Source organism: Myotis daubentonii, chromosome X, assembly GCF_963259705.1.
Source record: "Myotis daubentonii chromosome X, mMyoDau2.1, whole genome shotgun sequence".
Lineage (NCBI taxonomy): Eukaryota > Metazoa > Chordata > Mammalia > Chiroptera > Vespertilionidae > Myotis > Myotis daubentonii.
The window spans coordinates 139,743,608-139,769,959 of NC_081861.1; the positions used below are offsets into that span (position 1 = coordinate 139,743,608).

A 26,352-nucleotide genomic window follows, 5' to 3' on the forward strand; every position below is an offset into this window, starting at 1 on the left:
GCGTGCGGGGCGGCGTCCGGCGGTGGACGGCGGTGTCCAGGGCTGCGCGGCTCGGGGCGGGGCGCCATGGTCCTCTACCCGGTGATCCGGAGGCTGCGGAACAAGCGCGTGGTGCTGGCCAGCGCCTCCCCGCGCCGCCAGGAGATCCTCAGCACCGCGGTGAGCCGTGGGGTGGGGCCCTGGAGGCCGGGGGGCTGGGGCCGGGGCCTGGGGACCGGGGACGGGGCCGGGGTCTGTAGGTGAGGCCTGGGGACCGGGAGCCTAGTGCTCGGGCAACCCGGTGACCAAGGAGCCAGGGACCAGGGCGTCCAGGGACCAGGGGACTCGGTGACCATGGAGCCCAGTGCACCTGGGGCCTGGTGATGGGAGGGGGGCCCAGGGACCAGGGGGCCCAGGGACCAGGGGGCCCAGTGACCACGGGACCCAGTGACCAGGGGGCCCAGTGACCACGGGACCCTGGGACCAGGGGGCCCAGTAACCAGGCAGCCCAGTGACCACGGGACCCAGTGACCACGGTTCCCAGGGAGCAGGGGACCCAGTGACCAGGAAACCCAGGGACCAGGGGTCCAGGGAGCAGGGGGCCCAGAAACCAGGGGGCCCAGTGACCACGGGACCCAGAGACCAGGGGGCCCAGTGACCAGGAGACCCAGTGACCAGGAGACCCAGTGACCAGGGGGCCCAGTGACCAGGGGGCCCAGTGACCAGGGGGCCAATGACCAGGGGACCCAGTGACCAGGGGACCCAGGGAGCAGGGGGCCCAGGGAGCAGGGGGCCCAGTGACCAGGGGGCCCAGTGACCAGGGGGCCCAGGGACCAGGGGACCCAGTGACCAGGGGGCCCAGTGACCAGGGGGCCCAGGGAGCAGGGGGGCCAGTGACCAGGGGGCCAGTGACCAGGGGACCCAGTGACCAGGGGACCCAGGGAGCAGGGGGCCCAGGGAGCAGGGGGCCCAGTGACCAGGGGGCCCAGTGACCAGGGAGCCCAGTGACCAGGGGGCCCAGGGACCAGGGGACCCAGTGACCAGGGGGCCCAGGAACCAGGGGACCCAGGGACCAGGGGGCCCAGGGACCAGGGGGCCCAGGGAGCAGGGGACCCAGTGACCAGGGGGCCCAGTGACCAGGGGGCCCAGGGACCAGGGGACCCAGTGACCAGGGGGCCCAGTGACCAGGGGGCCCAGGGAGCAGGGGGCCCAGTGACCAGGGGGCCCAGTGACCAGGGGGCCCAGGGAGCAGGGGACCCAGTGACCAGGGGGCCCAGTGACCAGGGGGCCCAGGGAGCAGGGGACCCAGTGACCAGGGGGCCCAGTGACCAGGGGGCCCAGTGACCAGGGGGCCCAGGGAGCAGGGGACCCAGTGACCAGGGGGCCCAGTGACCAGGGGGCCCAGGGAGCAGGGGGCCCAGTGACCAGGGGGCCCAGGAACCAGGGGGCCCCGGGAGCAGGGGACCCAGTGACCAGGGGTCCAGTGACCCTAGAGACTGATGATCAGGGACCCGGTGACCAGGGCACCCATGACCAGGAGGCCCAGTGACCAGGGGCCTGGTGATGGGGGGGCCAGTGACCAGCAGATCTGGTGACCGGGGCGCCTGGTGACTGGGCCACCTCCTGACCCTGCGCCTGGTGCCAGGAGGGGGTCCAGTGACCCTGTGGCCTAGTGACCGGGAGCCTGTTGACGGAGCCGCCTGGTGACCGGGGGACCCCGTGGCCAGGAGGGTCAGTGACCCCGGAGCCGGTGCCGGGAGGGAGGGCCCAGGTCTCCGGCCGGGCGACGGGGGTGGGGGGCGGCTGGAGGCTCCCGGGACAGGTGTGAGGTCAGCGTCTCCAGGTGAGTCCTCGGGCCCAGGGCTGCCGTGACCGGGGTCGTGCAGGCCATCCCGGCCTCGGGGGTCCCGGTCGGCGGGCGGGGGACGCAGGGGTGGCCATGGCCAGCCTGGAGGTCCGGCGGCCGAGTGCCCACCGGCCGGGGGTGTGGCGGGCGGCAGGCCAAGCCGGGTCCGTGTGCCAGGCGGGCGCTCTGCCCGGGGGACGGCGAGTTTACTTACCTCGGGGGTCAAGGCCCACGCTCCCTGCCCCTCCGTGTCCATCGCCGCGCCCCCCTCCTGCAGGGACCGCCCCCTCGGGAGCAACATTAACAAAGACACACGGGCAGCCCTGGCCGGGGTTGCTCAGTGGGTAGAGCGTCGACCCAGGAACCAGGAGGTCCCGGGTTCGATTCCCGGTCAAGGGCACAGGCCCGGGTTGCGGGCTCGATCCCAGTGGGGGGCGTGCAGGAGGCGGCCGGTCCCTGATTCCCTCTCATCATGGATGTTTCTATCTGTCTCCCTCTCCCTCCCTCTCTGAAATCAATGCAAATATATTTTTTTAAAAAAATAAAAGACATACTTTCCCTTCACACAGCTATTTTTAAAATTTTATTTTATTCATTTAGGTTATTTTTTTAATATAATTCTTTATTGTTGAGCGTGTTACATATGTCCCCCCTTTTCCCCCCCCATTGACTTATTTTATTATTTTACTATTTTTATTTTACGTTATTACCTTTAATTTTTTACTTTATTTTTTTATTCGTTTTATTGATTTCAGAGAGAGAGGGAGAGGGAGACAGATAGAAACCTCAATGATGAGAGGGAATCACGGACCGGCTGCCTCCTGCACGCCCCCCACTGGGGATGGAGCCCACAACCCGGGCAGGTGCCCTGACCGGGAATCGAACCCGGGACCTTTCAGTCCGCAGACCGACGCTCTCTCCACTGAGCCAAACTGGCTAGGGCTCATACAGCCTTTTCGTTTAATTTAATTTAATGTATCTGATTATGTTAGTTTATTTATTTTATTTAATGTTATTATTTTACTTTCTTATTTTATTTACTTTATTTTATTTTATTTTATCTTATGTTATTTTTTTCCTGTTTTATTTTATCTCATTCTGTTGTATTTCTGGCGGGAAGACTATTTCCAGTCGCTCAGCCCCTGTGGGGGGGAGGCCCCGGCCTTGGGGACGCCCGGGGAGCCCTTTGACCCCGGTCCCAGGCTGACCGGCAGCTGCGTCAGTACCACCCGTGACGTCCGTGTGGCTGACCTGGGCAGAGGTGGCCGTCCAGGTCAGCGGCCCGGAGCGGGGAGTGGGTGAAAGTTCAGTCATTGGGAAAAGGCCGCACGTCTGGGGACCCCCCCCACCCCCGCTCTGTCCACGTCCTGCCCTTCCTCCAACCCCCCTGTCCCCCCTCTTCTCCGGTTGCAGGGTCTCAGGTTCGAGGTGGTGCCCTCCCGGTTTAAGGAGAAGCTGAACAAAGCCTCGTTCCCCACTCCTTACGCCTACGCCATCGAGACCGCCAAGCAGAAGGCGCTGGACGTGGCCCGGAGGATGCACCAGGCGAGGGGGCTCCGCGTCGGCCGCCTGGGGGGTGGGGGTGTGGGGGGGTCCCTGGCCGTGACGGGGAGGGAGGGGGAGGAGGATTCAGGCTTTATAGTATTTGTCATTATTATTGAAATATTTTGGTTAGGAGCATTTTATTTTATTTCTATTAAAAATATATATATTTTTATTTTTTTTAAATATATTTTATTGGTTTTTTTTTACAGAGAGGAAGGGAGAGGGATAGAGAGTTAGAAACATCGATGAGAGAGAAACATCGACCAGCTGCCTCCTGCACGCCCCCTACTGGGGATGTGCCCGCAACCAAGGTCCATGCCCTTGACCGGGAATCGAACCCGGGACCCTTCAGTCCACAGGCCGGTGCTCGATCCACTGAGCCACACCGGTCAGGGCTAAAAAATACATATTTTAAATTTATTTTTATTTTTCATAAGATTTTACTTATTTGTTTTTTTGTTCATCCTCACCTGAGGATATTTTTCCATTGATTTTTAGGGAGAGTGGAAGAGAGAGGGAGAAACAGAGAAACGTCGATGTGAGAGAGAGAGAGACACATCGATCGGTTGCCTCCTGCACGCGCCCCGACCAGGGCCAGGGCCAGGGAGGAGCCTGCAACCGAGGTACGTGCCCTTTGACGGGGAATCGAACCCAGAACCCTTTGGTTTGCAGGCTGACGCTCTATCCACTGAACCACACCAGCAGGGGCTAATATATTTTTATTGATTTCAGAGAGGAAGGGAGAGCGAGAGAGAGAGAGAGAGAGAGAGAGAGAGAGAGAAGCATCTATGATGAGAGAATCGTGGACCGGCCGCCTCCTGCACGCCCCACACTGGGGATCGAGCTGCAACCCGGGCCTGTGCCCTTGACCGGGAATCGAACCTGGGACCCTTTGGTCCACAGGCCGGCGCTCTATCCACTGAGCCACACTGGCTAGGGCTCAATCATTGATCTCTCTCTCCCCCTCCCCCCTTTCCGCTCTCTGTACAGTCAATAAAAACATACTTTTAAGAGGTAAAATGAGACTAGATGCCCTTCATAGTTAGCAGTTAATGCAGTTTATTCATTGCTCAGCGTTGCCCCGTAGTAAACGGTCATACTTCTACCAGAGGCCGGTGCACGAATTCCTGCACAGGTTGGGGGTGCAGCCAGTGCGCCCCCAAGGGGCCGCGGGTGGTTGGCCGGCCGGCCCCGCCCCCTGCTCGAACTCCCGGTCGAGGGGACACTTTCCTGTTAGCCTTTCATCGTATAGCGTGACCCTTAGGCACTGGAGCTGCTCTGTGACTTTGCACTAAGCCGTTACCATTAACGGAGCAGTTTCCTGCCCAACAAGGAGACGCCTGTCTGTGCGGTTGTTACCAGGTAATGTGCGATCGTAATTAAGGCGACGTTTACAATAAAGGATGGCGACAGCTTGTCCGTCGCTTTGTCACTGTATAACATACTGTCGTGATGTACGGTTTCACTTATGATAAAGAATTAACACACGTTGTCTATTACCTTGTTGCTACATCATATGCCATTGTCATTAACAAGTCACATATGATAAGCTACTAAGAGAGGTTATCTATGACTTTGTTGCTATATAATGTGCTATCGTAACTCACGGTATCATTTACTGCCAAAATTAACGTAGCCCTGGCTGGTGTTGCTCAGTGGATAGAGCGCCAGCCTGCAGACTGAAGGGTCCCGGGTTCGATTCCCGGTCAGGGCACAGGCCCGGGTTGTGGGCTCCATCCCCAGTGGGGGGCGTGCAGGAGGCAGCCGGTCCATGATTCTCTCTCACCGTGGATATTTCTCTCTCTCCCTCTCCCTTCCTCTCTGAAATAAATAAAAATACGTTTTTTAAAAAAAGAATGTAGCTCATCTATTACCCGATGTCACGTTATAACCTACTATTGTAATTAATAGTATCGTTTATATAACCTAGATGATGAATTAGCTTGTAACTGTGCAAGAAGCCATGGCAATGAACATGACAGTATCGTTCTATAGAATTGGTGTAACACCTGTTTCTATGTGTCACTACGCAACATTCTGTTATAATGAATATAATCATGTCTTTCACAATATGGAGTTCATGTAGCTTATCACTACGTATTATAATACTATCCTATTGCAATTAATAGATAAATGCATTGTAGTTAGTGCTGTAGGGACTCGTATAAACGAATGCCTATTTTTATTTATTTATTTTTAAAAAATATATTTTATTGATTTTTTACAGAGAGGAAGGGAGAGGGACAGAGAGTGAGAAACATCGATGAGAAAGAAACATCGATCAGCTGCCTCCTGCACGCCCCCCACTGGGGATGTGCCCACAACCCAGGCACATGCCCTCGACTGGAATCGAACCTGGAACCATTGAGTCCACAGGCTGACGCTCTATCCACTGAGCCACACTGGTTAGGGCCAAATGCCTATTTTAAAAAAAGATATTTTTATTGATTTCAGAGAGGAAAGAAGAGAGAGAGAGAAACATCAATGATGAGAGGGAATCACAGATCGGCCGCCTCCTGCACGCCCCCCTACTGGGGATGGAGCCCACAACCTGGGCATGTGCCCTTGACCGGGAATCGAACCCGGGACCCTTCAGTCCACAGGCCGATCTTTTAACACATATGCTTGCTAGCAGAGGAGTTAAGGTTACTCCCAGTCAGATAGAACGTTTTATTCAAGAAGTATGTCCATGCTTTTCTGAGGAAGGAAAGGTAAATGTAATGGCATGGGAGAAGGTAGGCCCAAGGAGCCTTATCCTTAACCCCACTGCAGCCTTTCCACCCCGGGAAAGTGCAGGATTGGCAAGCTCTCCCTGGGATGATAGATCAGGACTCAGGTAATAGTGGAAAGTGCCAATCCTACTCTTAAAATGGATACAAGAGAGCATTTGGGGTTTTTCTTTTTAATGCTTGCTTTTAAAAAATAAAAAAGGGGGAATTTGCCGGGAGCCAGTCCATCCTTGCTGTTTCAAGGGACCTGGCATATATGGAATACGGTTCTTAATATGTTTGCTCACCTTCTTGGCGCTGTGTTTTAACCAAGGTCACCTCTCTGAGAAAGGTTGTTTCCCCAGGTAGGGATTTTCCCCTGAAGTTAGGGAGGGAATAAAACCCCTCAACTAAGTGCCAGGCGGGTAATTAATCACTTTAACTACGAACAATCATGCTTAAGCTACATCATCTTTACTCCCTGGAATGGAGATAAGAAACGCCCTAACCTTTGTAATAGAGATTGATAGGATTGAATCAACTGGTATAAATACAGATGTAACAAGACAGCAAGAGACAGAACTTAGAAGAGAGCCGAGAAGACAGAACCTACACAGAACCTAGACACAGAAGAACTTCGCTGGAGAGAACATGGCAAAAGATCCTGGACTGAACCTGACTATAGAACATGGCAAGAGAACCTGACTAGAACCTGGTGACTGAACCTGGCTGGAGAACCTGGACAGAACCTGGCTGGAATCCTAACCAGAACTTCGCTGGAGATCCAGACCAGAACTTGGCTGGAGATCCTGGCTGGAGATCCTGGCTAGGCTGCTGATCAACTGAACGCTGTCTCCGTGTCATTCCTTCTTCGCCGACTCCGTCCACACCTTTGGGGACCCCTGGACCCGCTGGGGCTGGACCCCAGCATCCACTGAGCCACACCAGCTGGGTGACATGCGTTGTTTTTAAAGCTGACTTTGGGCCTAGATAGTGTGGCTCAGTGGATAGAGCATCGGCCGGCAGACCAAAGGGTCCCGGGTTCGATTCCTGATCAAGGCCACAGACCTCGGTGGCGGGCTCTACCCCTCTGCGGGCCCTGGTCGGGGTGCGTGCAGGAGGCACCCCATCGATGTGTTTCTCTCTGTCTCTCCCTCTCGCTCCTGCTCTGTCTCCAAAAATCCATGGGCAGATCCTCGGGTGAGGGTTAAAAAGCAATGAAAATAAAGCCGGGTTTGTGTTTCTTGCAGAAAGACCTCCGGGCCCCCGACATCGTCATCGGAGCCGACACCATCGTGGTGAGTCCCGCTCCTGGCCGCCCTCCGGGGGTTGCCCGTCCCGTCACCCAGTCGGGCGTGGGCTGCCCGCCCTCAGGAGTGTCTGTCCCAGCCCGTCCTCCCGGCTCCCGGCCCCCGGCTCCCGTCCTCCCGGCCCCCGGCCCCCAGCCCCCGTCCTCCCGGCTCCCGGCCCCCGGCTCCCGTCCTCCCGGCTCCCGGCTCCCGGCCCCCGGCCGCATCACATCATCTGATCTCCGGTGTCGTCTGCACGTGGCTTCTCCCTCAGTGGGAGCCTGTGCCCCAATTTCCCTCTTTTTTTTCTTTTAAAATATATATTTTTATTGACTTCAGAGAGGAAGGGAGAAGGAGAGAGAGAGAAAGATCCATGATGAGAGAGAATCATGGACCGGCCGCCTCCTGCACGCCCCCCACTGGGGTTGGAGCCCACAACCCGGGCATGTGCCCTTGACCGGGAATCGAACCCTGACCTCCTGGGTCCTAGGCCGACGCTAACCACTGAGCAACCTCGGCTGGGCTCACCTTGAATTTCAATTATTTTTTATTAATCCTCACCCGGGCATATTTTCCCATTGATTTTATTTTATTTCACTATTTTTTATTTTATTTATTATTTTATTTTATTTCTATTTTTATTATTTTATTTTATTTATTTTATCTTATTACTTTATTTCATTTTATCCTATTTTATTTATTTATTTTATTATTTTATTTTATTTTTTTCCCCATCGATTTTTAGAGAGAGAGGGAGAGAGAGAGAAAGACGGAGAGAAACACACCGATGGGCTGCCTCCTGCACAGGGTCTGACCAGGGCCCGGGCTGGGGAGGAGCCTGCCACCGAGGTCCGTGCCCCTTGACCGGAATCGAACCCGGGACCCTTCGGTCCACAGGCCGATGCTCTAGCCACTGAGCCACACCGGCCGGGGCTCCGTTGGTTTTCAGAGAGAGCGGGGGAAAAAGGCAAAAGAGAGACACATCCATGGGCTGCCCCGACCGGGAATCGAACCGTGTCCTCCTGGGTCCTAGATCGATGCTCAAGCAACTGAGCCACCTCAAATTCTAAACGGAACGGGCAGCAAGGGGACAGGGCCGCCTGCACAGGCCCCGCTTGGGGCTGGACATGCCCGTCGCCCTCCGGTTTGTCTTGCAGACGCTGCAGGGGCTGATCTTGGAGAAGCCGGTGGACAAGCAGGATGCCTACAGCATGCTCTCCAGGTGGGCGCCATGGCGACCGCCTCCCAGGGACCAGCCCGCATCCCGTGGAGCCAGGGACGTGGGGAGGGGCCGGGGCCCTTGCGGGGTCCCTCGGAGGCCGGACCCTGCACCCTGGAGCTTAGCCGTGTTCGTTCCCCCAAATGGGGCTGGAGCCGGGGTCCACGTGTCCACGACCTTCATCTCCGGTCCCTCCTCCCTCCCTCCCTCCCTCCCCAGGGCCGCCTCCCCCTGACCCGCTGTTCCACAGCCCAGCTCAGATCCCAGGGGAGCAGACAGACGGACACTCAGAGATAGCCAGCTCAGGCCCCGGCTGCTGTGGCTCAGTGGATAGAGCCTCGGCCTGCGGGCTGAAGGGTCCCGGGTTCGATTCCGGTCAAGGGCATGGACCTGGGTTGCGGGCACATCCCCAGTGGGGGGCGTGCAGGAGGCAGCTGGTCGATGTTTCTCTCTCATCACTGATGTTTCTAATTCTCTATCCCTCTCCCTTCCTCTCTGTAAAAAACCAATAAAATATATTTTTTTAAAAAAAGAAAAAATTAAAAAAAAAAAAGAAATAGCCTGCTCAGGGCTGCCCCCCATCTGGGACCCTCTTGCATGCCCCCCCGCCCCGTTCTGCTGATGTTGGGGTCCACGTGCTCCCAGCTGACTGGGACCGGTGACCCCACACCTGTGTCCCCCCTGAACCCATCTGTCTCTCCCTTTTTTTTTAGTATCCTTTACTATTTTTATTATTTTTTTATTTTATTTTATTTTTATTTTTTAAAATACATGTTTATTGGTTTCAGAGAGGAAGAGAGAGCGAGAGATAGAAACATCCGTGATGAGAGAGAATCACGGATCAGCTGCCTCCTGCACGTCCCCTACTGGGGATCGAGCCTGCAACCCGGGCCTGTCCCCTTGACTGGAATCGAACCCAGGACCCTTCAGTCCACAGGCCGACACTCTATCCACTGAGCCACACCGGCTTGATTTTTTTTTTTTTCGTAGAGAGAATGGAGAGGGGGAGAGAGAGAGAGAAACATTGATGTGAGAGAAGCACATCGATTGGCTGCCTCCTGCATGCGCCCGGCCTGAGACTGGGGATCAAGCCCGCAACCCGGGTCCACGCTCCGGACCGGAATCGAACCCAGGACCCTGCAGTCCGAGGCCCGGCGCTCCACCCACTGAGCCACACGGTCGTGTGTTGCAGGTTGAACGGGAAGGAACACAGTGTGTTCACAGGCGTCACCATCATCCAGTGCTCCTGCCAAGGTAACGGCCGGCTCCACCCCTCCCCAGGCTCACGGCGGCGGGGCCTGGGGACCATCGGGGACCAGGGCCCGGGGGGGGGGGCAGCTCGGGCACGACTCCCACCACGGCCCTGGGACCCCTGGATCTCAGACTTCCTGCCTCTCCCAGCTCCTGGGGCTCCTGGCCTCCCCGGGCTGGTGGCCGCCTCCCTCCCTCCCGCCTCTGCCTCCCTCCGTCTCCACGTGGCTGCTCCTCTGTGTCTGCGTCTCCTCTTCTGTGTCCGACAAGGACCCTGCCCCTGGAGGGAGGCCCCCCCTGACCCAGGACGGCCTCGTCTCCGACCCTTCACCCCATCCCGTCTGCAAAGACCCTGTTCCCATAGGAGGTCCACTCACAGGCTCCGGGTAGACGGAGAATTCTGGGGGGACATCATACACACCTGGACAGTGGCTCCGGGGGGCTCTCCTACGGAGGGGGACCCCGACCCGCAGCCACTGCGCCTGGGGCTCTCCTAACCCCACAGCCGAGGGCTGTTGGCCCCGGAAATGCCCCTCCACGAATTGTCACCGCAAAACACGGGCCCGTCTCGTCCGCTGTGCCTGCGGCTGCAGCTCTGTCGCCTCTCGGCTCATTTTGTTTGTGTGTTTCCTCTAATTCCCTTCGTCTTTTTATTTTTTAATTTTTAATTTTTATTTTTTAAATATATTTCTTTTATTGATGTCAGAGAGGAAGCGAGAGGGAGAGAGAGGTAGAAACATCCATGATGAGAGAGAATCACTGATCGGCTGCCTCCTGCCCGCCCCCCGGGGGGATCGAGCCCGCAACCCGGGCCTGTGCCCTTGGCCGGAATTGAACCTGGGACCCAGGCTGACGCTCTATCCACTGAGCCAAACCAACTAGGGCTCTTCGTTTTTTTAAAAAAATATTTTTTTTTCTATTGATTTCAGAGAGGAAGGGAGAGGGAGACAGAAACATCCACAATGAGAGAGAATCGTGGACCAGCCGCCTCCTGCACGCCCACCCACCACTGGGGGTCGAGCCCGCAACCCGGGCCTGTGCCCTTGACCGGGAATCGAACCCTGACCTCCTGGTTCTTTGGTCGAGGCTCAACGGAGCCACGCCGGCCGGGCTGTTTCCTCTAATTTTCTTTAATCTTTCCCTCTACGTTGAACCTTTTCCTCCGAATTCATGATCTACACATGAGCTGCACGCATCGCTGGGGCAACGCCCTCCCCCCACATCCCCCCCCCAGGCGGCGACACAGTTGGGGACGCGGAGGCGACGCGTGTCTGACCGCGGGCCTCTTGTCCCCGCAGACAGCCGGCTGGACATGGAGATCTCAGAATTCCACGAGGAGACGCTGGTGAAGTTCTCGCAGCTGTCGGAGGAGCTGCTGTGGGAATACATCCACAGCGGGGAGCCCATGTGAGTGTCCCCGTCAGGGCCGGGCCGGGGGCTGCATTCACTCCCCAGGGCTCAGGCTCAGGGAGAGAGTCCACACCAACCTGCCTTTTATTCTTTTTGGATTTATGTTTAAAAAAAAAATTTTTTTTTTAGTATTTTTTTATTGATTTCAGAGAGGAAGGGAGAGAGAGAAACATCCATGATGAGAGAGAATCAAGGATCTGCCGCCTCCTGCACGCCCCCCACTGGGGATGGAGCCGGCAACCCGGGCCTGTGCCCTGGACCTGAATCGAACCCGGGACCCTTTGGTCCGCAGGCCGATGGTCTATCCACGGACCTAAACCCACCTGGGCTTAAAAATATATTTTGATTGACTTCAGAGAGAGGAAGAGGGAGAGAGAGAGAGAGACATTAATGATGAGAGAGAATCATGGACCCGCTGCCTCCTGCACGCCCCCGACTGGGGATGGAGCCCACAACCCGGGCCTGTGCCCTTGACCGGGAATCGAACCGTGACCTCCTGGTTCCTAGGTCGACGCTCAACTACTGAGCCACACCGGCCGGGCCCCTGCCCTGTGTCTTATCATCCTCCCCTCCCCCCACTCAGGGACAAGGCCGGCGGTTACGGGATCCAGGCGCTGGGCGGGATGCTGGTGGAGTACGTCCACGGAGACTTCCTCAACGTCGTGGGCTTCCCCCTGAACCACTTCTGCAAGAAGCTGGCGGAGCTGTACCTCACGCAGCCCAACGAGGACCTGCCGCCGGCCGAGCGCGACTCCATCCCCGCCGTCGACACCTTCGAGAACCTCAGCGACGCGGAGGGCCGCGGCCAGGGCGGGGCCCCGGAGCAGGCCGACCGGCCGCGGGCTCTGGGCCGGAAGAACTCGGTTCCCAGCAGGATGGACAGCCTGCCCCCGACGCCCCTCCTGGAACTCCTCGACGGCTTCAAAGCATCCAAGGTACCTCCACGGCCACCTGGGGCGGCCGAGACGGAGGACCACACACGGGGCTTCACACAGAGATCCCTCCTGTCGATCCCGGAGACCGGGTGTCCCAGGGCCCTGCTCCCTCCTGTCGATCCCGGAGACCGGGTGTCCCAGGGCCCTGCTCCCTCCTGTCCATCCTGGAGACCGGGTGTCCCAGGGCCCTGCTGACTCCTGTCGATCCTGGAGACCGGGTGTCCCAGGGCCACGCTCCCTCCTGTCGATCCTGGAGACCGGGTGTCCCAGGGCCCTGCTCCCTCCTGTCGATCCCGGAGACCGGGTGTCCCAGGGCCCTGCTCCCTCCTGTCGATCCCGGAGACCGGGTGTCCCAGGGCCCTGCCCCCTCCTGTCGATCCCGGAGACCGGGTGTCCCAGGGCCCTGCCCCCTCCTGTCGATCCCAGAGACCGGGTGTCCCAGGGCCCTGCTCCCTCCTGTCGATCCCGGAGACCGGGTGTCCCAGGGCCCTGCTCCCTCCTGTCGATCCCGGAGACCGGGTGTCCCAGGGCCCTGCTCCCTCCTGTCGATCCCGGAGACCGGGTGTCCCAGGGCCCTGCTCCCTCCTGTCGATCCCGGAGACCGGGTGTCCCAGGGCCCTGCTCCCTCCTGTCGATCCCGGAGACCGGGTGTCCCAGGGCCCTGCTCCCTCCTGTCGATCCTGGAGACCGGGTGTCCCAGGGCCCTGCTCCCTCCTGTCGATCCCGGAGACCGGGTGTCCCAGGGCCCTGCTCCCTCCTGTCGATCCCGGAGACCGGGTGTCCCAGGGCCCTGCTCCCTCCTGTCGATCCCGGAGACCGGGTGTCCCAGGGCCCTGCTCCCTCCTGTCGATCCCGGAGACCGGGTGTCCCAGGGCCCTGCTCCCTCCTGTCCATCCCGGAGACCGGGTGTCCCAGGGCCCTGCTGACTCCTGTCGATCCTGGAGACCGGGTGTCCCAGGGCCACGCTCCCTCCTGTCGATCCTGGAGACCGGGTGTCCCAGGGCCCTGCTCCCTCCTGTCGATCCCGGAGACCGGGTGTCCCAGGGCCCTGCTCCCTCCTGTCGATCCTGGAGACCAGGTGTCCCAGGGCCCTGCTCCCTCCTGTCCATCCTGGAGACCGGGTGTCCCAGGGCCCTGCTCCCTCCTGTCCATCCTGGAGACCGGGTGTCCCAGGGCCCTGCTCCCTCCTGTCCATCCTGGAGACCGGGTGTCCCAGGGCCCTGCTCCCTCCTGTCCATCCTGGAGACCGGGTGTCCCAGGGCCCTGCTCCCTCCTGTCCATCCTGGAGACCGGGTGTCCCAGGGCCCTGCTCCCTCCTGTCCATCCTGGAGACCGGGTGTCCCAGGGCCCTGCTCCCTCCTGTCGATCCTGGAGACCGGGTGTCCCAGGGCCCTGCTCCCTCCTGTCGATCCTGGAGACCGGGTGTCCCAGGGCCACGCTCCCTCCTGTCAATCCTGGAGACCGGGTGTCCCAGGGCCCTGCTCCCTCCTGTCGATCCTGGAGACCGGGTGTCCCAGGGCCCTGCTCCCTCCCGTCGATCCCGGAGACCAGGTGTCCCAGGGCCACGCTCCCTCCTGTCCATCCTGGAGACCGGGTGTCCCAGGGCCCTGCTCCCTCCTGTCCATCCTGGAGACCGGGTGTCCCAGGGCCCTGCTCCCTCCTGTCCATCCTGGAGACCGGGTGTCCCAGGGCCCTGCTCCCTCCTGTCCATCCTGGAGACCGGGTGTCCCAGGGCCCTGTTCCCTCCTGTCGATCCTGGAGACCGGGTGTCCCAGGGCCCTGCTCCCTCCTATCGATCCTGGAGACCAGGTGTCCCAGGGCCCTGCTCCCTCCTGTCGATCCCGGAGACCGGGTGTCCCAGGGCCACGCTCCCTCCTGTCGATCCTGGAGACCACACCAGCCGGGCTCACTCATTTGCTCTAATCTTGAGCAAACCTTGTACCTGCTGTAGCCTAAATCCTCTCTTTTATGATTGGATGGATGGTTGGATAGTTGAAGGTGTAGACAGATAGGGAGATGGATGGGTAGGTAGGTAGAAATAGTGGGTGGATGGATGGATGGATGGATGGATGGATGGATGGATGGATAATTAAAGGTGTAAATGGATGGATGGATGGATGGAGGATCGATGCATGGAGGATAATTAAAGGTGTGCATGGATGGAAGGATGGATGGGTAGGTAGATGGATAAATGGATGGGTGGGTGGATGAGTGGATGGATGGGTAATTAAAGGTGTGGATGGATGGATGGATGGATGGATGGATAATTAAAGGTGAAGATGGATGGATGGATGGATGGATAAATAGGTGGATGATTGGATAGATGGGTACATGGATGGACAGATAGATAGGTGGTTGGATGGATGGATGGATGGATGGATAATTAATTAAAGGTGAAGATGGATGGATGGATAGATGATGGATGGATAATTAAAGGTGAAGATGGATGGATGGATGGATGGATGGATAAATAGTTGGATGATTGGACAGATGGGTACATGGATGGACAGATAGATAGGTAGATGAATGGATGATGGATGGATGGATAATTAAAGGTGAAGATGGATGGATGGATGGGTGGATGGATGGATAATTAAAGGTGAAGATGGATGGATGGATAAATAGGTGGATGATTGTATAGATGGGTACATGGATGGACAGATAGATAGGTAGATGAATGGATGGATGGATGGATGGATAATTAAAGGTGAAGATGGATGGATGGATGGATAAATAGGTAGATGATTGGACAGATGGGTACATGGATGGACAGATAGATGGATGGATGGATGGATGGATGATGGATGGATAATTAAAGGTGAAGATGGATGGATGGATGGATGGATGGATGGATGGATGGATGGATGGATGGATAAATAGGTGGATGATTGGATAGATGGGTACATGGATGGACAGATAGATAGGTGGATGAATGGATGGGTGGATGGATGGATGGATGGATGGATAATTAAAGGTGAAGATGGATGGATGGATGGATGATGGATGGCTAATTAAAGGTGAAGATGGATGGATGAATGGATGGATAATTAAAGGTGAAGATGGATGGATGGATAAATAGGTGGATGATTGTATAGATGGGTACATGGATGGACAGATAGATAGGTAGATGAATGGATGGATGGATGGATAATTAAAGGTGAAGATGGATGGATGGATGGATGGATGGATGGATGGATCGATCGATGGATGAATGGATGATGGATAATTAAAGGTGAAGATGGATAAATAGTTGGATGATTGGACAGATGGGTACATGGATGGACGAATAGATAGGTAGATGGATGGATGGATGGATGGATGGATAGATAGGTAGACAGATAGATAGGTAGATGGATGGATGGATAGATAGGTAGATGGATGGATGGATGGATAGGTAGATGGATAGATAGGTAGATGGATGGATGGGTGGGTAGGTAGGTGGAAATGCTGGGTGGATCGATGACTTCCCTCACCGTGACAGCCTTGCCCTCCGCCTTCAGGCCTGTGGGAGGGAAACATACCCAATAAGTCAGACATCGAGCCTGACGGTCCCGGTTTTCCACAAACAGGCCCTGTTCACCGCCTGCAAGATGAAGGTGTTTGATCTGTTGCAAGACGAAGCGCCCCTGGGTGCCGCGGAGATCGCCCAGAGAATCGAGGCCTCCGAGGGCGGGACCGGGCGGCTGCTGGATGTGTGCGCGGCCCTGGGGTTGCTGGAGAAGACGGACAAAGGTGAGGGGACGGAGGGGGGTAGGGTGTTTTGCCAAGACTCTCGGGAGGCGGGAGCCAGTCACTGAGTGAAGGGGGGACCCGACTGGCTGTCCCTGTGCCCTGGGAGCATGGCCGCTTCCTGGAGGGTGAGAGACAGGGATGGATGGAAGGAAGGACCTGTGTGTTTGTGTGTGTGTGTGTCCATGCACATGTGTGTGAGAAGAATGACTCTTATGGGTTCTGGTCTCACAGGGGCTGTATCGGTCGGGGTTCTCCAGAGAAACAGAACCAATAGGATATATGTGTGTGCACAACATGGACGCTTATTTATTTAGATAGACAGACAGATGACATGGAGGGGTAGATAGATGACAGATAGTTGATAGATAGATGATAGACAGGGGAGAGATCGATATTGATAACAGAGAGATGATACATAGATGATAAAAGTGAATAGATGATACATAGATAGATGACAGAAGATAGGGATAATGGATGGAAAAATGGATAAATAGGTGGGTGGGTGGATGCCTGGATGGATAGACGGATGGATGGATGGATGGATAGTGGGAGGGGTAGATGGATGGATAGATGGATGGGTAGATAGATAGATAGTAGATGACAGGTGAGATAAAAGGGTGGATGAGTGGGTGGGCGGATGGTAGATGACAGATGAAAAAATGGATGGATAGAAGGTGGATGGATGGATAGATGGATGGATGGATAATTAAAGGCGTAGATGGATGGATGGAGAGATGGCTAGGTAGGTAAGTAGAAATAGTGAGTGGGTAGATGGATAGATACATAGTAGATGACAGATAAGATAAATGGATGGATGGATGGATAGATAGGTAGGTGGATGGGTGGGTTGATAGATAATAAAAGGTGTAGATGGATGGATGGATGGATGGATGGAGAGATGGATACATTGGTAGGTAAAAATAGTGGGTGGGTAGATGGATAGATACATAATAAATGACAGATGAGAAAAATGGATGGATGGATGGATGGATGGATGGTTGGTAGATGACAGATGAGAAAAATGGATGGGTGGATAGTTGAAAGCGTAGATAAATGGGTTGATGGATGGGTAGATAGGTAGGTAGAAATAGTGGGTAGATAGATGGATTAATAGTAGTGACAAATGAGATGGACGGATGGATTGATGGCTAGTAGATAACAGATGAGATAAATGGCTGGATGGATGGATACATAGTGGATGACAGATAAGATATAAATAAATGGATGGATGGATGGATGGACGGACGGACAGACAGATGACAGATGAGATAAATGGCTGGATGATAGATGAATGGATAGTAGATGACAGATGAGATAAATGGATGGATGATAGATGGATGAATGGGTAGTAGATGACAGATGAGATAAGTGGATGGATGGATGGATTGATGGATAGTAGATGACAGATGAGATAAATGGATGGATGGATGGACGGACAGTAGATGACAGATGAGATAAATGGATGGATGGATGGACGGACAGTAGATGACAGATGAGATAAATGAATGGATGGACGGACAGTAGATGACAGATGAGATAAATGGATGGATGATAGATGGATAGTAGATGACAGATGAGATAAATGGATGGATGGATGGATTGATGGATAGTAGATGACAAATGAGATGGATGGATGGATGGATGGACAGTAGATGACAGATGAGATAAATGGATGGATGGATGGATGGACGGACAGTAGATGACATGAGATAAATGGCTGGATGATAGATGAATGGATAGTAGATGACAGGTAAGATAAATGATGGATGGATGGATGGATGGATAGTAGATGACAGATGAGATAAATGGATGGATGGATACATGGTAGATAACAGATGAGATGGATGGATGGATGGATAGATGGATGGATGAATGGGTAGTAGATGACAGATGAGATAATTGGATGAATGGATGGATGGATGGACGGACGGACAGTAGATGCCAGATGAGATATAAATAAATGGATGGATGGATAGTAGATAACATGAGATAAATGGCTGGATGATAGATGAATGGATAGTAGATGACAGATGAGATAAATGGATGGATGGATGGACGGATGGACGGACAGTAGATGACAGATGAGATATAAATAAATGGATGGATGGACGGACGGATGGACGGACAGTAGATGACAGATGAGATATAAATAAATGGATGGATGGATGGACGGATGGACGGACAGTAGATGACAGATGAGATATAAATAAATGGATGGAGGGATGGACAGATGGACGGACAGTAGATGACAGATGAGATAAATGGATGGACGGACGGACAGTAGATGACAGATGAGATAAATGGCTGGATGATAGATGAATGGATAGTAGATGACAGATAAGATAAATGAATGGATGGATACATGGTAGGTAACAGATGAGATAAATGGATGGATGGTTGGACGGATGGACGGACAGTAGATGACAGATGAGATATAAATGGATGGAGGGATGCGTGGGGGAGGGTGGGAGGATGGGAACGTGTTTGCTGGGTTGAACTGAACTCTCGAGCGCGGTCTCTGTGGATGGTGCCTGGGAAGTAGGAAGAGCGGGGGGTTGGGGGGTTGGGTGACGTCCCCAGGCCCGGAGAGGCAGCCAGGACCCCTGTCCCTTCAGGGTACAGCAACACTGAGCTGGCCGGCCTGTACCTGCCCTCGGACGGCAAGTACTCCCTGCACCCCCTCATCGTCTACCTCGACGAGCACACCTGGGACTTCTTCACGGACCTGGAGTGCGCCGTCCGCGAGGGGACCAGCCGGCACCAGGGGGCCCAGGGGCGGACGGTGGACAGCCTGTTCCAGGTACGCCGACGGGCCTTCTGCTCCCCGCACGGCCGCCCCAGGGCTAGTGTTGGGGGGCCCTGGGGCTCGGGGTGCTGCTGGGCCCCGCTCCAGGCTTTGGGTGCCCGGCCCCGGAAGGCGGATTCCTCGGGAAGGGGCGCGGCAGATCGGGCGCCGTGGTTCCTGCGAGCAGTTCCCTTGTCGGGGAGCCCACAGTGTCCAGGCCCCTCGTGCCCCTCCCGCCCCCCAGCCCCTCGGTCCAGGGCCTCGTCTGGGGGTGCCGGGCAGGCCGCACGGACAGGACGGGGCTCGGGGGGCGCGGCCGTTCCCAGCGGGTTTGCGAGGGCGGAGCGCACGGGGGTCCGTCGGGTTCTGCGTGTGACACGGAGAGGGTGATGGAGCGCGCGGCTGCGCCGCCTGTGGGGCAGAGGGATAGAGACAGCGGGACAGACAGAGGGGTCCCCGAGCAGAGGCCGAGGCTGGGGGAGCGCTCAGAACACGCCCTGTGAGGCCCGAGGGGGAGGAGACGGACAGACCGGGAGGGAGAGAGGCAGCGAATGGAATCGCAAAGCTGCCCTGACCCCCCACCCCAAGAGGTGCTGGCGAGGTGGGGGGCTGCCCCTCCATCCTGGCTGTGAGGAGAGCCTGCCCCCCCCCCCCCCCCACGCTGCCCCAGGCCGTGGGGACACTCGGGTGTTACCAGGCAGATTTGAATGGACTTGCCCTCTCCCCGGGACCCTGACCCCACAGCCATGCTGAGCCCCTCCTCCCAGCCCAGCGCCCCACCCCGCGAGCCCCCAGGCCCCCAGCTCTGGGGACATCGGGGCCAGGCCAGGCGGGGGTGTCTGCGTCCCCACAGCAGAAAGGAGGAGGGAGGTGACAGCCCCACAGCTCTGCCTAAGGGTTTTCCCTGCGCCCGTCCCCCGCCCACCCGCGCCCACACCCCCCGCCCGCCTGCGCCCACACCCCCCGTCGCCCGTGCCCACACCCCACCTCACCCGCACGCCCGCACGGCCCCGGCTGAGACCCTGCTCCGTTCAGGACTGCTTCTACCAGAGCCAGGACCGGAAGCTGCAGTTCATGAGGGCCATGCACAGCCTCAGCAAGCTGACCGCCCGCCAGGTGGCCACGGCCTTCGACCTGTCTCGGTTCACCTCCGCCTGCGACCTGGGAGGTGGGTCCGCCCCCGGGAACCGGGGCCACAGCCGGCCAGCGCCCCGGCCTCTGCTTCTTTCCATGTTTGTTCTAAACCTGTTCGTATTGATTGCAGAGAGGAAGGGGGAGAGAGAGAGAGAAACATCCATGATGAGAGAGAACCATGGACCGGCTGCCTCCTGCACGCCCCCTACTGGGGATCGAGCCCGTAACCCGGGCCTGTGCCCTTGACCGGGACTTGAACCCGGGACCCCCTGGTTCCTAGGAGCCACCCGGCCGGCTGGGTGGGGGTGGGGGGGGTGGGGGGAAGTGTCATGGGATCGGGGTCCCAAGATGACTCCTGAGCGGCCACCTTACATCCTCTCTTTTTTTGAGCATGTTTATGAGTTTATTTGACCCAAACTGACAACACAGGCTGGAGGGCAAGACCTCCATGGCCCCCCCCCGCCCCCACCTTCCATTTTCCCCTCCTCTGCACACACCCTCTTCGGTGGCCCAGAGCGGCTGCTGTGGCACCGGCCATCGCACCCGCGTCCCCCGGCAGGAAGGAGAAGGGAAGGTGACGGCCCCCACGGCTCTGCCCTGAGGATTCCCCCGGCGCCCGTGCCCCCCCCCCCACCCCGCACCCGGGTCTCTGGCCAGCTTGCATTGCTTTTTCCGCCGCTCACGGCGCCGGCCTCGACCCGCGGTTTAGAGCATTGGTTTTGCTGAGGCCGGACTGAGGAGCCTCACCGCGGGTGCCGGTGCCAGGATGGTCCGGTCGGTGGTAGAGCGTGTGTGTGCGTGTGTGTGCGTGTCCACCCGCAGGCTGCACGGGAACCCTCGCCCACGAGCTCGCCCGGGCGTACCCCGGCCTGAAGGTGACCGTGTTCGACCTCCCGGAGGTCATCAAGGACGTCTCGGGGTTCCAGCCCGACCACGCACGGGCTCCGCGGGTCAGCTTCGTGCCAGGTAAGGTCCCGTGGCCCCACGTTGGCTCCGCCCTGGGCCGACTGCGGGCACCGGGTGTGTCTGTGTGTGTGTGTGTGTGCGCAGGTGTGTCTGAGTGTGTGCAGCTGTGTCTGTCTGTGTGTCTGCAGGGGCGTGTGTGTGCTGCCTGTGTCTCTGAGCATGTGGCGTGTGCACCCCCGTCTGTACACGGTCCCTCCGTGTCCGTGAGCAATGGGTTCCACGACAACCTCAGGTGCCACAATCCTCGGCGCTCGGGTCCCTCATGTAAAGTGCCCTCGCATTCGCACATAACCACCCACACCCCCCCGTGGATTAGAAAACAATGCTATGCTGTGCAGATAGCCTTCCTGGCCCGACCGCCTGGTAACAATGTAACACTTGCTAATTCTGTGGCCGACCGCGTGGTAACAATGTAACACTTGCTAATTCCGTGGCCGACCACGTGGTAACAATGTAACACTTGCTAATTCCGTGGCCGACTGCGTGGTAGCAGTGTAACACTTGCTCATTCAGTGGCCGACCACATGGCTACAATGTAACACTTGCTAATTCCGTGGCTGACCACGTGGTAACAATGCAACACTTGCTAATTCCGTGGCTGCCCGCGTGGTAACAATGTAACACTTGCTAATTCTGTGGCCGACCGCCTGGTAACAATGTAAGAGTTGCTGACACCGTGGCAACCATGTAACTTTTTCAAATAGGTTTTCCGGGTGTTGGTTTTGTCCGGCCGGGAAAACAAACCACAGAAAACCACGCAACTGAGCGCCTTAAAACCACGGACATTCGCCCTCTCTCCACCCTGGAGACCAGGCGTCTGAGGTCCAGGGTCCCAGGGCCGATCCCTCTGGAGGCTCCAAGGAGGGTCCCCCCTGCGTCCCCCAGCTCCCGGGGCTCCAGGCCTCCCCGGCTGGTGGCCGCCTCCCTCCCGCCTCTGCCTCCCTCGTCTCCACGTGGCTGCTCCCCTGTGTCTGCGTCTCCTCGTCTGTGTCCGACAAGGACCCTGTCCCTGGAGGGAGGCCCCCCCCCCCCGACCCAGAGCGGCCTCGTCTCCGAGCCCTCCCTCCATCCCGTCTGCAAAGGTCCTGGTTCTGTTCCCAGGTCCAGGGTTAGGACGTGGACACGGCTTTGGGGGCGGCAAACCCCGCTATAAGCAGCCCCCCTTTCGCATCTCAGTTCCCAGGGTGGTGCCTGGGTCCCTGACGGATGGTCCCTGCATTTTGTCTTGAAACCAGGCGACTTTTTCCAAGACAGCCTCCCGGAGGCCGACCTCTACATCCTTTCCAGAATCCTCCGCGATTGGCCGGACGACAAGGCCCACGCGTTGCTGAGCCGGATCTCGGGCAGCTGCAAGCCAGGTGAGGCTGGGTCCCACACTTCCTTTTCTTAAAACCGTTGTCTTGTCTCTTTTTTTAAACATATTTGTATTGATTTCAGAGAGGAAGGGAGAGGGAGAGAAACATCCGTGATGAGAGGGAATCATGGATCGGCCGCCTCCTGCACGCCCCCCACTGGGGATCGAGTCTGCAACCCGGGCATGTGCCTTGGACCTGAATCGAACCTGTGACCTCCGGGTTCCTAGGTCGACGCTCAACCACACACACACACACACACACTGCTCAGAGCTATCACTGACTCCCCACACCCTCAGAGCACGGGAAGCAGACAGACGTGCACATGTGCACACACTCACACAGAGAAACACACATACATTCGCTGCTCAGTTGTCATACCGAGTCCCCACCCTCATCAGTGCACAGGAGGCAGACACACACACATGCGCACACACATACACACACACTGTACTTCTTGGAGCCTTCACACCAAGTCCCTCCATCATCGGTGCTCAGGAGGCACACACAGACACTCTCACACTCACTGACACACACACTCACTGATACTCACACACTCGCCCACACACTCACACACACACTCACACATACACACACACTCGCTCACACACTCACACACACACACTCGCACACACTTGCGCACACACTCGCACACACACATACACACTCACATACACACACTCGCGCGCACACACGCACACACACTCACACACACACTCACACACACACACTTGCACACTTGAACCCACTGCACTCCCAGCAGTTGGCACCCAGGTTTCCCGCCCCAGCCCCCGCCCCGCCCCCCCATGAGGCTCACGGAGGCTCCTCCCTACCGTGGGAATCCCTGTTCCCCACACGGTGAGCCCCCTCGGGGAGCCCGTACAGGAACCCGTGGAGGGAGGACCAGGCACCCCCCACGCCCTGCTCCTGGGATTTCTGCCTCTTCACCCCCCATTTCTCTCTGTCTTCCTGCTCACTGTGTCTGTCTGTCCCTCGGTCTCTCCCTCTCTTGTCTGCCCCTCTCCCTCCCTCCCTCCCTCCCTCCCTCCGTCTCCTGGTCCCCAGCCCGGCCAGCACTGTCCGCAGCCTGTCCCCTATGCTTCTAACCTCGGTCCCCGGTCCCCATCAGCGTGGACACCCCCCCCTCCCGGACCTCCACACCCCCAGCCCCCCCCGCCCCCACCCCCGCGCTGGGCCAGGACCCCAGCGGCTGCTCTTGTGCCGCAGGCGGCTGCCTGCTGGTGGCAGAGACGGTGCTGGACGAGCAGAAGCGGGCGGCGCGGCCGGGGCTGCTGCAGTCGCTGGACCTGCTGGTGCAGTCGTGGGGCCGGGAGCGCAGCCTGGGCGAGTACGGGCGCCTGCTGCAGGCCCACGGCTTCGAGGTCGTGGGGGCCGCGCGCACGGGGACCATCGTGGACGTCATCCTGGCCACGCGCACCGCGCCCTGAGCCCCCCCCCCAGCCTGCCCTGAGCCCCCCAGCCTGCCCTCAGCCCCCCCAGCCTGCCCTGAGCCCCCCCAGCCTGCCCTCAGCTCCCCAGCCTGCCCTGAGTCCCCCAGCCTGCCCTGAGCCCCCCAGCCTGCCCTGAGCCCCCCAGCCTGCCCTGAGCCCCCCTAGCCTGCCCTCAGCCCCCCAGCCTGCCCTGAGCCCCCCTAGCCTGCCCTGAGCCCCCCCAGCCTGCCCTCAGCCCCCCAGCCTGCCCTAAGCCCCCCAGCCTGCCCTGAGCCCCCCTAGCCTGCCCTCAGCCCCCCCAGCCTGCCCTGAGCCCCCCCAGCCTGCCCTCAGCTCCCCAGCCTGCCCTGAGCCCCCCAGCCTGCCCTGAGCCCCCCCAGCCTGCCCTCAGCTCCCCAGCCTGCCCTGAGCCCCCCAGCCTGCCCTGAGCCCCCCCAGCCTGCCCTCAGCCCCCCAGCCTGCCCTAAGCCCCCCTAGCCTGCCCTGAGCCCCCCTAGCCTGCCCTGAGCCCCCCAGCCTTCCCTTAGCCCCCCCAGCCTGCCCTGAACCCCCCACCTGCCCTTAGCCCCCCGCCAGCCTGCCCTGAGTTCCCTCAGCCTGCCCTCAGCCCCCCCCAGCCTTCCCTGAGTTCCCCCAGCCTGCCCTGAACCCCCCCAGCCTGCCCTGAGCCCCTCAGCCTGCCCTCAGCCCCCCAGCCTGCCCTCAGCCCCCCCAACCTGCCCTCAGCCCCCCCAGCCTGCCCTGAGAACCCCCAGCCTGCCCTGAGCTCCCCAGCCTGCCCTGAGGGCCCCCCCAACCTGCCCATCACAGGCACAGGCTCCCGGGGGGCAGGACGCAGACAGAAGGGGTGGTGAGCTCCGCGTGGGGCTGGACACCCAGTGGCTGCACTGGGAAAGGCCAGCCCAGCCCAGGTCCCTCCCTCACCGTCCCAGCCCTGACCTCTGACCTCTGCCCTGACCTCGCCCGGCAGGTGGCCACCTGCCCCGGGTGCTCCTCAGCGGGGGCCACCTCCTCGCTGCCCTGGCCGCCAGCCCCCTTCTCTCCTCTCCGGCCGGGTTCCGTGTCCCCGCGTGGCCACAGCCTCTGATGGGCAGGCGCCCAAGGGGGACGGGCTCTCTGATTGGCAGCCCCCCCCCCCAGGAGATTTTCCATCGGTTTTTATGAAGAGCGCGGGAGGGCGAGGGAGAGACACAGAGAAACGCCCACGGGAGAGACCCGTCCGTGGGCTGCCTCGAGCCCGGGACCCTCCCTCCGCAGGCGGCGCTGTGACCATTGAGCCACACGGGCCAGGGCTGACCTGGCGCCGTCAAAGCTCGGAGGGCGGGCGGGCGGGCGGGCGGGCGGAGGTCTCCTTTGGGCCACGTGGCCCGTTTCACCGACAAGGTTCCCCAGACGCCCCAGTGGGAGGCTCGGGCCCGTGCTGTGTTCCAGGCTGAGTGTCTGGTTTCTGAAAAGGGCCGGTGAGTGGAAACAGAGAAATGCCCGTCACGGACGGACGGACGGACAGACGGGGAGGGGAGGGGAGGGGAGGGGAGGGGAGGGGAGGGGAGGGCAGGGCGCGAGGCGGCCAGGATGCCGGGACTGGAAGGAGCCGAGTGGTAGCGTTGCATTCCTCTTTAAAAATTAAACAGTTCCCTTAAAAAATACATTTATTAATTTATTGATTTCAGAGAGGAAGGGAGAGGGGGAGAGAGATAGAAACAGCCACGAGGAGAGAGAATATCAGGGGTCGGCCCCTCCTGGGGATCGAGCCCACAGCCTGGGCATAAACCATTTTTTGTGGGGTTTTTTTCTTGGTTTTTTTTCCTAATGTCGTTACCCACAGATTTCTAGACGGAAGCCTTGGGAACTCCTATTAATAGTTACCTCTGGCCCTGGCCAGTGTGGCTCAGTGGATAGAGCGTCGGCCTGCGGACCTAAGGGTCCCGGGTTCGATTCCGGCCAAGGGCACGTGCCCGGGTTGCGGGCTCGATCTCTCCCTCAGTCGGGGCCGTGCAGGTGGCAGCCGGTCCATGATTCTCTCATCGTTGATGTTTCTATCTCCCTCTCCCTTCCTCTCTGAAAGCAATAAAAAATATATTAAAAAAAGAATATTGTTTTTAAAAAGATGTAAGCTACCAAAAAAAGAGCAAGTGAATGCACGCACATCCCTGTGTATTTCAGGCCAATAAGTGTGACCGGTGGTTTTACTCAGACATATCCGTTATTGGGAAAATTCCGGACTTTCAGAGAGGGAGCCTTACCTTCGAACAGGCCCCCTGCGGCCTTTGATATCTTACTCAGGCGTCCCAGCCAAAACCAGCAGATTGTTAAACATACAATTATCCGTGCAAGAATGTATTTTATATAGAATTTGTAAATTGTTTCACAAATAAAGGTATATGTGTATATATACATAGAGAGAGAGACGTATGTGACTTCTACACTATACACGTAATTTTTTGTTGTTGTTAATCCTAGCCGAGGATATGTTTCCATTGACTTTCAGAGGAAGGGGGAGAGACAGAGAGAAACATCCATGATGAGGGAGAACCATGGACCGGCTGCCTCCTGCACGCCCCACACTGGGGATGGAGCCCGCAACCCGGGCCTGTGCCTTGAGCGGGAATCGAACCCGGGACCTCCTGGTTCCTAGGTCGATGCTCAACCCCTGAGCTGTGCTGGCCAGGCCAGTGTCTGCGGTTTTTACCTGCAAGTTGGGACACACACACACACACACACACACACACACACACAGGGGAAGGAAATGA

General features: G+C 58.0%; 1 protein-coding gene across 2 annotated transcripts; it reads left to right on the top strand.

The window, feature by feature from the left end:
• Positions 1–25,996, top strand: ASMTL (acetylserotonin O-methyltransferase like). 2 transcript variants are annotated; one of them, XM_059679993.1, is made up of 14 exons: positions 1–159; positions 3,239–3,370; positions 7,329–7,376; positions 8,525–8,589; positions 9,779–9,840; positions 11,136–11,244; positions 11,831–12,182; positions 15,752–15,914; positions 18,530–18,714; positions 19,735–19,867; positions 20,656–20,799; positions 22,035–22,157; positions 23,379–25,062; positions 25,428–25,996. In XM_059679993.1, exons 1-13 carry the CDS (start codon positions 67–69, stop codon positions 23,597–23,599), a joined length of 1,830 nt encoding a protein of 609 aa, XP_059535976.1. In that variant the 5' UTR covers positions 1–66; the 3' UTR covers positions 23,600–25,062; positions 25,428–25,996. The 2 variants fall into 2 exon arrangements, with proteins under 2 accessions (XP_059535976.1, XP_059535977.1); XM_059679994.1 differs by lacking the exon at positions 3,239–3,370 and having other exon boundaries at positions 4–159.
• Positions 25,997–26,352: the final 356 nt, after the last annotated feature.

Coding starts and splice junctions, on each gene's coding strand:
- ASMTL (XM_059679993.1), top strand. CDS start 67: ATGGTCCTCTACCCGGTGATCCGGAGGCTGCGGAACAAGCGCGTGGTG. Junction 12,183..15,751: donor ACGGCTTCAAAGCATCCAAG/GTACCTCCACGG, acceptor TTCCACAAACAG/GCCCTGTTCACCGCCTGCAA. Junction 19,868..20,655: donor CTCCGCCTGCGACCTGGGAG/GTGGGTCCGCCC, acceptor GTCCACCCGCAG/GCTGCACGGGAACCCTCGCC.